This window comes from Lycorma delicatula, chromosome 8 (genome assembly GCF_047948215.1).
Source record: "Lycorma delicatula isolate Av1 chromosome 8, ASM4794821v1, whole genome shotgun sequence".
NCBI lineage: Eukaryota > Metazoa > Arthropoda > Insecta > Hemiptera > Fulgoridae > Lycorma > Lycorma delicatula.
In genome coordinates, this window is record NC_134462.1 from 70930947 (window position 1) to 70945049 (window position 14103).

The following is a 14103-nucleotide window of genomic DNA, read 5'->3' on the forward strand; positions in this document are numbered from 1 at the left end:
TCTGGGATTGATTCCTGGTCAGGCTCAGCATTTATCATAACTATTGTTATTTACATCATTAACTATAGTTAAGTAACTATAGTAACTATAACTAATAGTTAAGGTAACTATAGTTAAGATAACTGCAGTTTTGTAAATTTTTTTTCCTTAAAGATCTCTGTATATTGTACTCTCAAAACTCACCTGATACAATATTGCTGATTTGTTTATTTACATTATTGGATTCAGAAAACAGACTTTTTACGAGTTAAAACTTACTAAATCAATAAGTTAATACTATTTTTTTGTATTTAGATTTTATGAATATCTCACTAAGTAAAAAGGCACATTTATCAGTCTGGTAAATTTCATTAATGGCTGTTAGTTTAAAGGAGGCCAAAGTGGTATCAGAATTTAACCTTATTCACTAACCTATATGAGTTTTGGCTTTCATGATTTCAAAAGACAATATGTTCTATGTCTGGCAAAATCCACCTACATCCCTTGGTGTATGTAAATGTTTATAATGTATTCTGTATGTTTAAAATTCCTTGGCGACTTGAAATGATCTTCAGGAATGATTTTATAATTGTTTGGTTATTATATGATATATATGTAAACTTATTCTTATAATATTATATTACTTATAAATGTTACAGCAGTTGCTAATTCTCTGTGGCCCTTCTTTGAATTTAGATCATATTGGTTTGTGTGCTTAATTATTTTAATTTCATAATACAGTTTTTGTTACTGTAATATAAACTTTGCTACTATGAAAGATTAAACAAGATTATTTTTCAGATTTTTTGTAGATAAGAAATTTTTTTTTTGTTTTAAAGTGTTATAACCTTAGAAAATTGTTTTCTGGATTACCTGAATAGGATTCAACTTATGATACATGTTTCAGTATGTCAAACTAAATTAGTCAAACTCAAGGAATAAACAACACCTCAATAAAAGGATCATTTAAAAATATGTTAGAAGCTGCAAAATGTGCAGGAACTGAGAAAAAATGTGTCTTCTTAGAGTTCAACCACAGTCTGTAATAGACAATACCTTAATTAATAAGTCATAAGTCTTACAACCTGCCTCTAGGCCAACAAATCTACATCATTGTTTAACATTAGTGGTAACCAAACTCATATTTCCACTTTAATAGTATCTAAAAATTAAGAATCTCTATTGAAAGAATTATTTAAAAAGTATGAGTGATAGAATTTCTGATATCACTTAAAATAAAAAGTAATTTAAGATTTGAAGTAACTGCTTAAAAAAAAACTGATTTTAATTTGATTATTCATTTGAGTTGCAATATATGTACAACAAAAGAAAAAATCAATTAGTTGATTAATTAGTAAACAATTTTCTTTTTATTCATTCATTTGTAAATTAAACAATACAGATTATACACCCATCAATTAAATATGTATTTATGTAGAAGTGAAAAACAAACAAAATGTATTTTAAAACTAATCATTGTGAACTAAATTTTTTACAGCATGACATAAAATATAAATGTAAATTTATTATAACTGAAGTGTAAGGGTACAATTAATTTTTATAAGGTTATAGTAATTTTTGTTTTAGGTTATAGTGTTAACCTACATACTATATTTTGTTTTCTCCCTCCAGATAAAAAATTCAGTAACCAAGATAAACGAAAAATTTAAACCACTTCTAATTACTAATTAGTGTTAGAATACATTTTTATTAAAATAAATTAACAATTACAATTGTCAGTTACCAGACACACTTAATTCAGATAATGGATTAGTTTCTTGGAGTGTTATTATTTTATTTTTATGAAGTGTTATTAGTTTGTGTGTGTGTGTGTGTGTGTGTGTGTGTGTGTGTGTGTGTGTGTGCGCGCGCACGTGCGAAAAATATATACAAGGCTCATTCAATAATTAAACAGATAAATAGCTGTACAACAAAAATGGTTTATTAAATAAATATAATTTTTTTGTTTATTTTTCCACATAATCCTCACCAACTTCTCTGCACTTGTCCCAACTTTTTACAAGTCTTTTTATCTTCTCAGCAAAGAATTCTTTACCTTTTTCTTGAAACCAGTTTTGTATTTTTTCTTAACCTCTTCGTTGTTGTTGTTGAACTTGATGCCACACAAAGCTTCTTTCATGAGACCAAACAGATAAAAATCCAAAGCAGCAAGATCAGGACTGTAAGGTGGATGAGGTAGGAGCTCCAAACCCACTTTGCCAGTAGTTTCTCCAGCATCAGTTGCGCCATATGAGGCCAAGCATTCTCTTGAAGCATACCTTTCCTCTGCTATCCCGGACATTTCCTCTTCAACGCAGGCTTGACTTTGATCTCAATCATGGCTTAGTAGTATAGACTGTTGATAGCGCAGCGCGTTGCTCCTTGAAGTAATTACAGAAAATTGGACCATGGGCACTCCAAAAGATGGTTAACATGACCTTACCAGCTGATTATTGCGTTTTGAATTTCTTACAAATAGACGATTCAGGGTGTTTCCAATGCATGCTTTGATGCTTGGACTCCGGCTGAAAATGACGTATCCAAGTTTCATCACAGGTTAAAATCCTGTCCAAAAATGCATCACTTTTGCTATTGAAACAATTTTTGAGTTCGGTGCAAATGTGAAATCTCTCTTTGCTTTGTGATGAACAGTAAGCTGTCTGGGAACCCACCTTGCACAAATCTTATGGTAGTTCAGTTTGAATAATGAAATGAGTTGTGCCAACACTTACTTGGCATTTTTCAGCAATTTGTTCAATTGTAAGTCGTTTGTCTTCTTGGATAAATGAATACGAGAATCTAACGCTAAGGCTGACACTGCTACTAGACGCCCAGAGCAGTGCTTGTCAGTTACACTTTTGTGGCCATTTTTAAACTTTAACATCCACACATAAAAACTTGCACGTTTCATTCAACTACTGCCATATTGTTTGTTCATCCGAGAGAATGTTTCTGACAGTTGTACAATTTCCGAAAGTAAAACTCGGATCACAGAACGCTGTTCTTGAAAAATACTTTCTTCAAGTGGACACGCCATCATAACTAAGACTTAGAGGTTATGTTTATGTAAATATTAATCAAACAGCTGACTAACTCTTTGCAAGGTTGCCAACTAACATTTACAAAAGTTTTAATTGTCTGTATTAAGTGTTTCCTTCACTAAAAATGTTTGTTTAATTATTGAATAACCCTTATATATGTGTGTGTGTGTGTGTGTGTGTGTGTGTGTGTGTGTGTGCATGTGTTTTTTAGTAAAAAATGCATATGTATATGTGTGTACATGTTAGAGTTGCCATTTTTAACAAGATACCAACTAACTTTTAGTATATTGATCATTTAGTTCAGAGACATCTTATTACTTGGTCACAAATCATTTTATTGTTTGTTTAATGTTTTCTGTATGTGGCTATAGTAATGTTCATGATCATGTGATCCAACCAATTTTTTTGATTACACATCAAATTTTTGACAGTATGTAATCCAGTACACTGTCTTATTTCACTTATGTCACAAGATAATTTCCTTCTTGCAATATCTCCATCGACCCTCAATCTTCTCTACAGTTTGTTTGATTAATTTGCATAATTCAGTAAAATAGTAATCATCCTGTACAGTTGCGATTATTTAAATCTTCATAAAAGAAACTATGTACTTGGATATATATACAAATATCCATCTAAAATCAAAATTAAGTATCAGTATGTGGCTGGATTGCCCTATTAAAAATTTATAAGCGCATTTTACTATGACATAATTTTTATTTGTTAATTTTTTTAGCGAATTAAACATTATTCAAAGTTGATGTAATCTTATGATTGATGGTTAAATTAGATATTTAAGCATAATTTAAACAAATTGTTAATTCTAATAAATGGAATTATTGTTTTAAATTTCATCGTGCATCTAACTACATAAATAGAATTAATATTAAATTTTATGTGGAATATCATTTATATGATTTTGATTGTAACATAATAAAGTTTATCATTGTCATCATCATCATCATCATTATTATTATTATTATTATTATTATTATTATTATTATTATTATATACACTCTTATTATAATTATCTCCATTATTAATTTAATGCCTGACTTTTGACATCATTATTACGTTATTACAAGACATTATTATGTATCACAATAAAAGATAACAAATACTACTACTGCTTTATAAGGATTCACAATCTATGAATTACTGTAATTACTCTCAAAATTTATCATTATTATATAATTTATACAATGAAATGAATGAATTTTTTTCATTCAATTAGAATATAAAAAATATATATTTTTTTAAATTGAATTAACTAAATTTTTCTATTTATATATATTTTACATCTCTTGAATGATAACGTATTAATAATGTACACAAAAAAGATACATATCTTTATGACTTTCATTCTATTCAATTTAAAGTTTTATGGTTTCAATACGACTATGAATAAACTATTGTATACATACTACTGCAATTAATATATGAATATTTATAATGAGTGTTTATAAATGATTGACAGCATTAAAATTTTGATAAGATTATTTAATGACATTTGAAGCTAATCAAAAAGAAAAAACTACCAGGAGAAGTTAGCTTTATTTACTAGAGTTGTACGTTTATCAATGTATATTTGTGTTGTAACTGTAGCAGTTGAAAGTGATGACATAAAACAAGCATCAGTCCTGAAAATGGTATTCTGGTGTCCTGCCTGGAGGCAGATCTCTTACGCCAATGCTGTCTCCATCCATTTCTGTTCCAAGCTTTCTCCTTCTTTGAACAGTTTCCAATCTTCACCTCATCTGTTAACTTCATCCTTCTTCCTCACTTCCTTTCTCCTTCTACTACAGATGTCATACCCTTCTTCTAACCACATGTCCAAACTGGTTTATTTTATTGTGTATTTCTTGAATAAGTTCTCTTTCTTTAAGCCTGTTCATTACTTCCTCAATCTTCATTTTATCTGTCCATCTTACCTTATCCATCCTTCTCCATATTCGAATCTCAAAAGCCTCAATCCAGGCCCTCTTCCTCATCGTCCATGCTTCACTTCTATAAATCAGGACAATCCATACATAGCAATTGGCTAATCTTTTCAGTCCATACTTAACCACAAGTTAACTTTAACTCCACACTTTAATAATAATAATTTCCTCTTTTTACTGAAAGCTTCCGTTGCCATTCTTATCCATCCTTTTATTCAATTGCGATCTTTCAGACCTCTGTCACCATAGTCCCCAAATATCAGTAATTTTTTACTTTTTCCATCCTTCCTTCACTTGTCCGTAATATTAAATCCTTTTTTTTTATTTACTTCGTTACTTTAATTTTTTCCATATTCAATTCCTTTCTCTAGTACTGTTAAAATTCTTTGAAGAAAGTGTGTTCAATCAACTAAATTACTATCAATCAGCAAACCTTCTGCACCAATTTTTTGTCCTCCTATACTTATTCCTTCATCCTATTCTTTTAATATATGCATAACCTATCATATGTTCAATGTAAATCTTGAAAAGTGTCTGTGAGATATCCTTGCTTACACCTCAGCCTAGACTCCCACTCAAGTATAAATAACTATTCCAAAAAATAACATGCACCAAATAACAGGAAGCTGCTAAGAAAATGAATGAGGTGGTTTCCAATCGTTTTCTTTACAGAACCAAATCTACTGTGCATATTATCATACCCATCCTACCAAAATAGAGTGTACAATCACCTCTACAAGTGATACCTTCAATTTGTTCATTCTAGACATTTTCCATATAATGAACATCAGTAAGTTTTTGTATTGTTTTTGTAGATTTTAAATTATTAGTAGTTTTAAATGACAAAATTTAAATAGTTTTGGTTAAAATAAGATGGTAGATATAAGTTGCCTATTATACTGTTTTCTGTAGTACAATGTAGTAAAACAATATCTGCAGCTTCGTATATATATATATATATACTTGAATAATCAAGAATGTAATTGAGGTATCTTTATCCAGGACTTAAAATAAATAAAATTCAACAGTAAATTTAATAAATTTAAAAGAACTTTCTTTTCTGCAAATCAGGCTATTTCTTACTCATTGATATATTATATTTTGGATTATGATTTTACTTTCCGAATTCTGCTCTGTTATAAAATAGTCAGCACCATATTAAATTCCAGATTTTTTCTGTTATGGCCTTTCTACTTTTCTTGAGAAAAATAATATTGTAAAAATACAGCATGTTTTAACTTGTTTTATTTAATTTATAAACTATAACATTATTATTACAGATAGTTATTATTATTTTCATTCAATATTAAAGTGAATGACTCATTGAGTAACATTGTTCATAATTATAAAATGTTGGAATGTGGTGATGCAATATGCAATAAAAATTAATATATACAGTACATATAAATTTACAACTAGAAACAGTTTTGTTTTAGCCCATAAATAGGGGATAGAGTTTTAATGTGCATCAATAAAGCAACACAACAAAATTGTGGTTTCACAAGTGCTTAGTATTTTAATTATTAGTATAGTATTCTGAGTTATCAGTAAAATAAAAGTTAATTTAATTACTATTGTAATATTTTTTCCTTAATTAAGAAAGGTATGTATTGGCCAGTTGTATTTAAACAATATGATAAATGAATTTTACGGTGTAAAAAAATTGGCAAGCCCAACTGCAATTAAAATTTAGGATCATCTGGATAAAGAGAGGTATGGTTATTGACCTGTAATAGTTTCTTTAAACTGATTTTTATAAAAGTAGTTAATATTTTAGTCATTTTTGTCGTCGATTTCTTGCTAATATTTTTCAGTATTATTGCAACATTTTATGAAATAGATAAAATTTTACAATGAAAATAAGATATAAAATCCATAAAAATAAAAGTAAACACATAAAAGTATAAAGGGTTTTATTTATTTTTTTTATAAAAAAAACTTGAACAGTATTTTTTACTGTTAATAATATACCTTAATTAGTTTACAACATAGTAATTAAAACACTCGTTCTGTTCAGGTTTTTAAGAACATAATTCCATTTTGTGTATCTATACCATAAATCACAATATAAAACAAAGATTTTACTAAGCAAAAATTAACAGAAATATTATAACTGTAAACTTTAATCCAATCAATAATTTATAACATTCTGTAATATATGTGAATTCTGATTTAAATAATATCAATAAAACTTTTGATGCAAGTGTTACCCAATAACAACTGGTTATAATAAATAATAATCTAGGAATATCATGTAATCTGTTGAGTTCATCATAAATGTGACATGTAATGTAAAGATATTTAATTGAAATTCTTTTGTAATATACATCTTAATAATAAATTTAAACTTTATTTACAATAAGATCAGTTTTAAAGAAAAAAGACCAAAATTAGTTACATTTATTCAAATGAGAAATGGGCGAGTTCAGTATGCTTTTATACAACAGCTTCTTACACTTGTACATTGAACACTTATTTGACTCAAGGATCTGTCAATCTTTAATCTTTAATTTACTGATAAATAAATATGAAAAAGATGTAAATTTTCTGATTTAAAAAAACTAATGGATTAAATTCATTCTGCTGTCCATATTTCATAAATTATACTAAATTGAATATAAAGAATTAATAAAAATGACAAAAAATGAGTTTCCAAAGTTATGAAAAAAAAAAATTATTTTTACTGGTAGATCAATGTTAGTGTAAACAATCAAATGCCTTTATGTATTATTTAGTGATCATAAATATCATATTATTTTAATTAGTAGTTAAGTAGCTCAGTTAAAGAAATAAAAGTCAATTTAATATCTTGATTAAGAATTAATGTTTTTTTTAAAATTGCATAATTAAATCGTTCTGACGTGAGGTACAAATCATTACTAAAAATAAATAGATAAATATGTATATCTTTCCCATAAAAACAGATGGTGCATGGGTGAATTTGTTTGTTTGATGTATGTGCTCACACTTTTATTTTAGCTGCTGTTGGTGCAGAGCAGGCCACATGGTGCACTGGATGACTGTGCAACTCACAAACAATTCATTCATTCGAATGATTTATACTTCTTTACTCGAACAATTTATCTAAACGTATATTTTTGTTTTCGGGATAAAAAGAAAAATGTTGGGATTAGAACTGTGTTAAAAAATCACAACACAAGAAATAGCTAAAAATGTTCAGGATTTTGAAGCTTTTTGTTGTAAAAGTTTTTGTTGTTAGCACGCTAAATTCATGAACGGTATTTAGTTACAGTTGGAAAAAACAAAATCAATTTTGTATATATATGTGTGTGAGAAAAGCAATGAGACTGACTTTTTACTACCAAAGTTTTTATTTTTTTCAAACAACAATATTATCCTCTTCAAAGTAGTTCACTTGGGCAGCTATACACCGGCGGAATCGTTGTTCCCACTCCTGGTAGCAGCACTGGTAGGACTTTTAACTGGTCGATCATAGTCTTTTGAATGTTCTCCGGAGTTCCAAAATGATGTCCTTTTAAGACATGTTTCAATTTCAGGAAAAGGAAAAGTCACAAGGACTCAAATCAGGTGAATAGGGGGTTGAGGAACCGTAGGAGTGCATTTTGAGGTAAAAAATTCCCTGATGGAAATGGCCGTATGACACGGGGCATTGTCATGATGAAGCATCCACTTGTCTGCAATGTCTGGTCTCATGCGAATCACTCTTTTCCTAAGCCTTTCAAGGACACCTTTGTAAAACACTTGGTTGACACTTTGTCCTGGAGGAACAGATTCTTTATGCACGATACCCCTACTGTCAAAAAAGCAAATCAGCATGGTTTTGATCTTTGATTTGCTCATTCGACATTTTTCGGTCGAGGAGATGACGGAGTGTGCCACTCTTCGCTTTGCCGCTTTGTTTCAGGATCGTACTCAAATATCCAGGATTCATTACTTGTGATCACACGATTGTCCTTCTGTTCCATTGTGAGGTTTTTTGGCACCAATTTCACACAAACCTTTCACATGTCCAAATCGTCTGTCAAAATTTGATGTATGGTGAAAGTGAGTTCACTCATCATCCTTATTGTTAAACGACGGTCTGATCTCACAAGAACACTCACGTGCTCAACATTTTCGTCAGATTTTGAAGTTGAAAGTCTCCCTGAGCGAGGTTGATCTTCAAAGTGTTCTCGGCCTTCCAAAAATGATTTGTGCCAGCGGAAAACTTGTGCTGTTGATAAGCAATGTTCCCCATAGGCTGTTTCAACTTTTCAAAGGTCACACTCAAGGTTTTTATCACAAAACTTGATTGCACAATTTTGCTCTAAATTCTGATTCTCCATTTTCGTAACACAACAAAAACACAACTTCATTGAATGCGCTGTCAAAAATAATGTGTTGGCTGAATGTAGTTGAAACTCTTACTGAGCATGTGGAAGGAATGAACAAACCGGTCTAGCACAGACCGGTAGACACAGCGTTGCCAGATCGCTCGCAGTGAACAAACCGGTCTAACACAGACCGGTAGACACAGCGTTGCCAGATCGCTCGCAGTGAACAAACCGGTCTAGCACAGACCGGTAGACACAGCGTTGCCAGATCGCTCGCAGTATTACCAATCTCATTACTTTTCTCATACACCTATATATATATATATATAGTCCTCCTCTATGAATCATGAGACCTTGCCGTTGGTGAGGGGGCTTGAGTGCTCAGGGATACAGAGTAGCTGGACCGAAGGTGCAACCATATCGGAGAGGTATCTGTTGAGAGCCAGACTAAGGAATGATTCCTGAAAGAGGGCAGCAGCTCTTTCAGTAGTTGTTAGGGGCGTGAGTCAGGACGACTTAAACGGCCGTATCAACATCACTCAGTCCTCTGAGTACTGCGCAGCTGAAAGCAATGGAAAACTACAGCTGTTTTTTTTTTTTCTTTCCAAGAAAATGTGGCTCTGCATTTTCAAAAGCAATAATGGAGGCGCCTTCCTTGGTAAAATATTCCGGAGGTAAAATAGTCCCCCGTTCGGATCTCCGGGTGGGGACTACTAAGGAAGGGGTCACCAGAAAAGTAAAAAATAACATTCTACGAGTCGGAGCGTGGAATGTTAGAAGCTTAAAAAAGGTTGGTAGGCTAGAGAATTTAAAAAGGGAAATGGATAGGGTAAACGTGGATATAGTAGGAATTAGTGAGGTTCGGTGGGAAGAGGAAGGCGACTTTTGGTCGGGTGACTTTAGAGTAATTAACTCAGCGTCAAATAATGGGCAGGCAGGAGTAGGTTTCGTGATGAACAAGAAAATAGGGAGGAGAGTGGAGTATTTCAAGACGCATAGCGATAGTCATTGTAATAAGGATAAATTCAAAACCTAAACCGACAACGATTGTTAACGTCTATATGCCTACAAGCGCCCATGATGATGATGAGGTAGAATGTGTATACGAAGAGATTGATGAAGCAATTAAACACGTAAAAGGAGATGAAAATTTAATAATAGTTGGAGATTGGAATGCAAGCATTGGAAAAGGCAAGGAAGGAAATATAGTGGGTGAATACGGGCTGGGCAAAAGGAATGAAAGAGGGGACCGACTTATAGAGTTTTGCACGAAGTATAATTTAGTAATTGCCAACACCCAATTTAAAAATCATAATAGAAGAATATACACTTGGAAAAAGCCAGGCGATACTGCAAGGTATCAGATAGATTATATCATGGTTAAGCAAAGATTTAGAAATCAACTCGTGGACTGCAAAACTTACCCTGGAGCAGACATTGATAGCGACCATAATTTGGTGATAATGAAATGTAGATTGGGGTTTAAAAACCTGAAGAAAAGGTGTCAGATGAATCGGTGGAATTTAGAGAAGCTTGAGGAAGAGGAGGTAAAGAAGATTTTTGAGGAGGACATCGCTAGAGGTCTGAGTAAAAAAGATAAGATAGAAAATGTAGAAGAAGAATGGGAGAATGTTAAAAAGGAAATTCTTAAATCAGCAGAAGCGAACTTAGGCGGAATAAAGAGAACTGGTAGAAAACCTTGGGTTTCAGACGATATATTGCAGCTGATGGATGAACGTAGAAAATATAAGAATGCTAGTGATGAAGAAAGTAAAAGGAACTATCGGCAATTAAGAAATGCTATAAACAGGAAGTGCAAACTGGGGAAAGAAGAGTGGATTAAAGAAAAGTGTTCAGAAGTGGAAAGAGAAATGAACATTGGTAAAATAGACGGAGCATACAGGAAAGTTAAGGAAAATTTTGGGGTACATAAATTAAAATCTAATAATGTGTTAAACAAAGATGGTACACCTATATATAATACGAAAGGTAAAGTCGATAGATGGGTGGAATATATTGAAGAGTTATACGGAGGAAATGAATTAGAAAATGGTTTTATAGAGGAAGAAGAGGAAGTTGAGGAGGATGAAATGGGAGAAACAATACTGAGATCTGAATTTAAGAGAGCATTAAAAGATTTAAATGGCAGAAAGGCTCCTGGAATAGACGGAATACCTGTAGAATTACTGCGCAGTGCAGGGGAGGAGGCGATTGATAGATTATACAAACTGGTGTGTAATATTTATGAAAAAGGGGAATTTCCGTCAGACTTCAAAAAAAGTGTTATAGTAATGATACCAAAGAAATCAGGGGCAGATAAATGTGAAGAATACAGAACAATTAGTTTAACTAGTCATGCATCAAAAATCTTAACTAGAATTCTATACAGAAGAATTGAGAGGAGAGTGGAGGAAGTGTTAGGAGAAGACCAATTTGGTTTCAGGAAAAGTATAGGGACAAGGGAAGCAATTTTAGGCCTCAGATTAATAGTAGAAGGAAGATTAAAGAAAAACAAACCAACATACTTGGCGTTTATAGACCTAGAAAAGGCATTCGATAACGTAGACTGGAATAAAATGTTCAGCATTTTAAAAAAATTAGGGTTCAAATACAGAGATAGAAGAACAATTGCTAACATGTACAGGAACCAAACAGCAACAGTAGCAATTGAAGAACATAAGAAAGAAGCCATAATAAGAAAGGGAGTCCGACAAGGATGTTCTCTATCTCCATTACTTTTTAATCTTTACATGGAACTAGCAGTTAATGATGTTAAAGAACAATTTAGATTCGGAGTAACAGTACAAGGTGAAAAGATAAAGATGCTACGATTTGCTGATGATATAGTAATTCTAGCCGAGAATAAAAAGGATTTAGAAGAAACAATGAACGGCATAGATGAAGTCCTACGCAAGAACTATCTCATGAAAATAAACAAGAACAAAACAAAAGTAATGAAATGTAGTAGAAATAACAAAGATGGACCACTGAATGTGAAAATAGGAGGAGAAAAGATTATGGAGGTAGAAGAATTTTGTTATTTGGGAAGTAGAATTACTAAAGATGGACGAAGCAGGAGCGATATAAAATGCCGAATAGCACAAGCTAAACGAGCCTTCAGTAAGAAATATAAGTTGTTTACATCAAAAATTAATTTAAATGTCAGGAAAAGATTTTTGAAAGTGTATGTTTGGAGTGTCGCTTTATATGGAAGTGAAACTTGGACAATCGGAGTATCTGAGAAGAAAAGGTTAGAAGCTTTTGAAATGTGGTGCTATAGGAGAATGTTAAAAATCAGATGGGTGGATAAAGTGACAAATGAGGAGGTATTGCGGCAAATAGATGAAGAAAGAAGCATTTGGAAAAATATAGTTAAAAGAAGAGACAGACTTATAGGCCACATACTAAGGCATCCTGGAATAGTCGCTTTAATTTTGGAAGGACAGGTAGAAGGGAAAAATTGTGTAGGCAGGCCACGTTTGGAATATGTAAAACAAATTGTTAGGGATGTAGGATGTAGAGGGTATACTGAAATGAAACGACTAGCACTAGATAGGGAATCTTGGAGAGCTGCATCAAACCAGTCAAATGACTGAAGACAAAAAAATAAAAATAAAAAAATAAAATATATATAGTGTTTGTGTGTGTGTGTGTGTGTGTGTGTTTAGTCATATATTAAAGAAATACTATAAAAATAAATAATATTTCAGATAAAAAGTAAAATGTAAAACAGTTTTTTAGCTAGAGTCTTGGTCAAAGAAAGATTAAACAATAATTATGATTACTTCATTATAAAAAAGAAGAAAATCTATTTAGCATTCATGATTAGATATCCTAAAAGAAAAGAATATTATAATTATTACACTTACTTGACTAGCACAAGGTCAGCAAGTTCTGTTCTACTGGAACCCTTTTTCGCGTCATATTCAGAAATAATGGGTCGAACATTTCTGCCCTGTAAAATCAAAACAATATACATTATTAGTAAAACTATTTACAAAATATTAATTTATGTAATTATCCTTTATGTATGACATTTCAACTAGATTTAAGTAAATAATAACAAGCAGGAAAAAGTTATGAGTTAAAAGTACATTTAATTAAATAATATCCACCAGAGCTCATTTCTCAAGATAATTCTTTTCTGTGGTTAGATATAAAATTAAACTTGCAACTAATTTTAACAATACTGTTTAAAAATAGAACAATTTATCTTTTAAATAGCTTGTAATTCAAAATAAATAAGAAAATCAATAGAATTTTCCTTTTATTTTAGACAATTAGACAAGTTATCAATTAAATAGATATATCCTTTGTTATGGAAATAAAGGTTAATCTGATTCTCAAATTTGAATAAATTTTCATTTCACTAACATCATATTACACATGTATGTTAGAACTGATGATAGAGTTGAAAAAAATCATGACTTTTTATTAATATTTGTGCATTAAAATGAGATAAAAAATTCCTAAGAATTGCATTCTTGAATTGTATTAAAGAATGGTTCAAATAGATTAAGCATTACATATTTAGAAACTTAAGATAATGAAGTTTTAATCCTTAATGCAGAATTTGGATTGTACTGATAAAGATCAAAACTGGTCAATGACTGAAAACAAAACTTAAAAATTAAAAAACCTAAATAATAGTAAGCATAATAATAGTAAATGTGACAAGGCATAGTACGTTTTAACCTGACTTAAAAGTATGTTTAATATATTTTCGGTATGTCCTACTCATACCTTTTATCTGCAAATAGAGAAACTTATAAAAACCTGTAAAACATTTAATTAATTTATTCATTATTCTTGGAAACTGCAGGCAGATTATGAAAGTTCATAAGCAAG

General features: G+C 31.1%; 1 protein-coding gene across 2 annotated transcripts in view; it reads right to left on the reverse strand.

The window, feature by feature from the left end:
• The window catches only part of LOC142328617 (proton-coupled amino acid transporter-like protein pathetic), a 242538-nt gene that overhangs the window by 39039 nt on the left and 189396 nt on the right, over positions 1–14103 (reverse strand). For both annotated transcript variants that reach the window (XM_075372440.1, XM_075372441.1), the window contains exon 2: positions 13125–13210. In XM_075372440.1, the coding sequence (XP_075228555.1) occupies positions 13125–13210 (86 nt within the window). The remainder of the gene's footprint in view (positions 1–13124; positions 13211–14103) is intronic.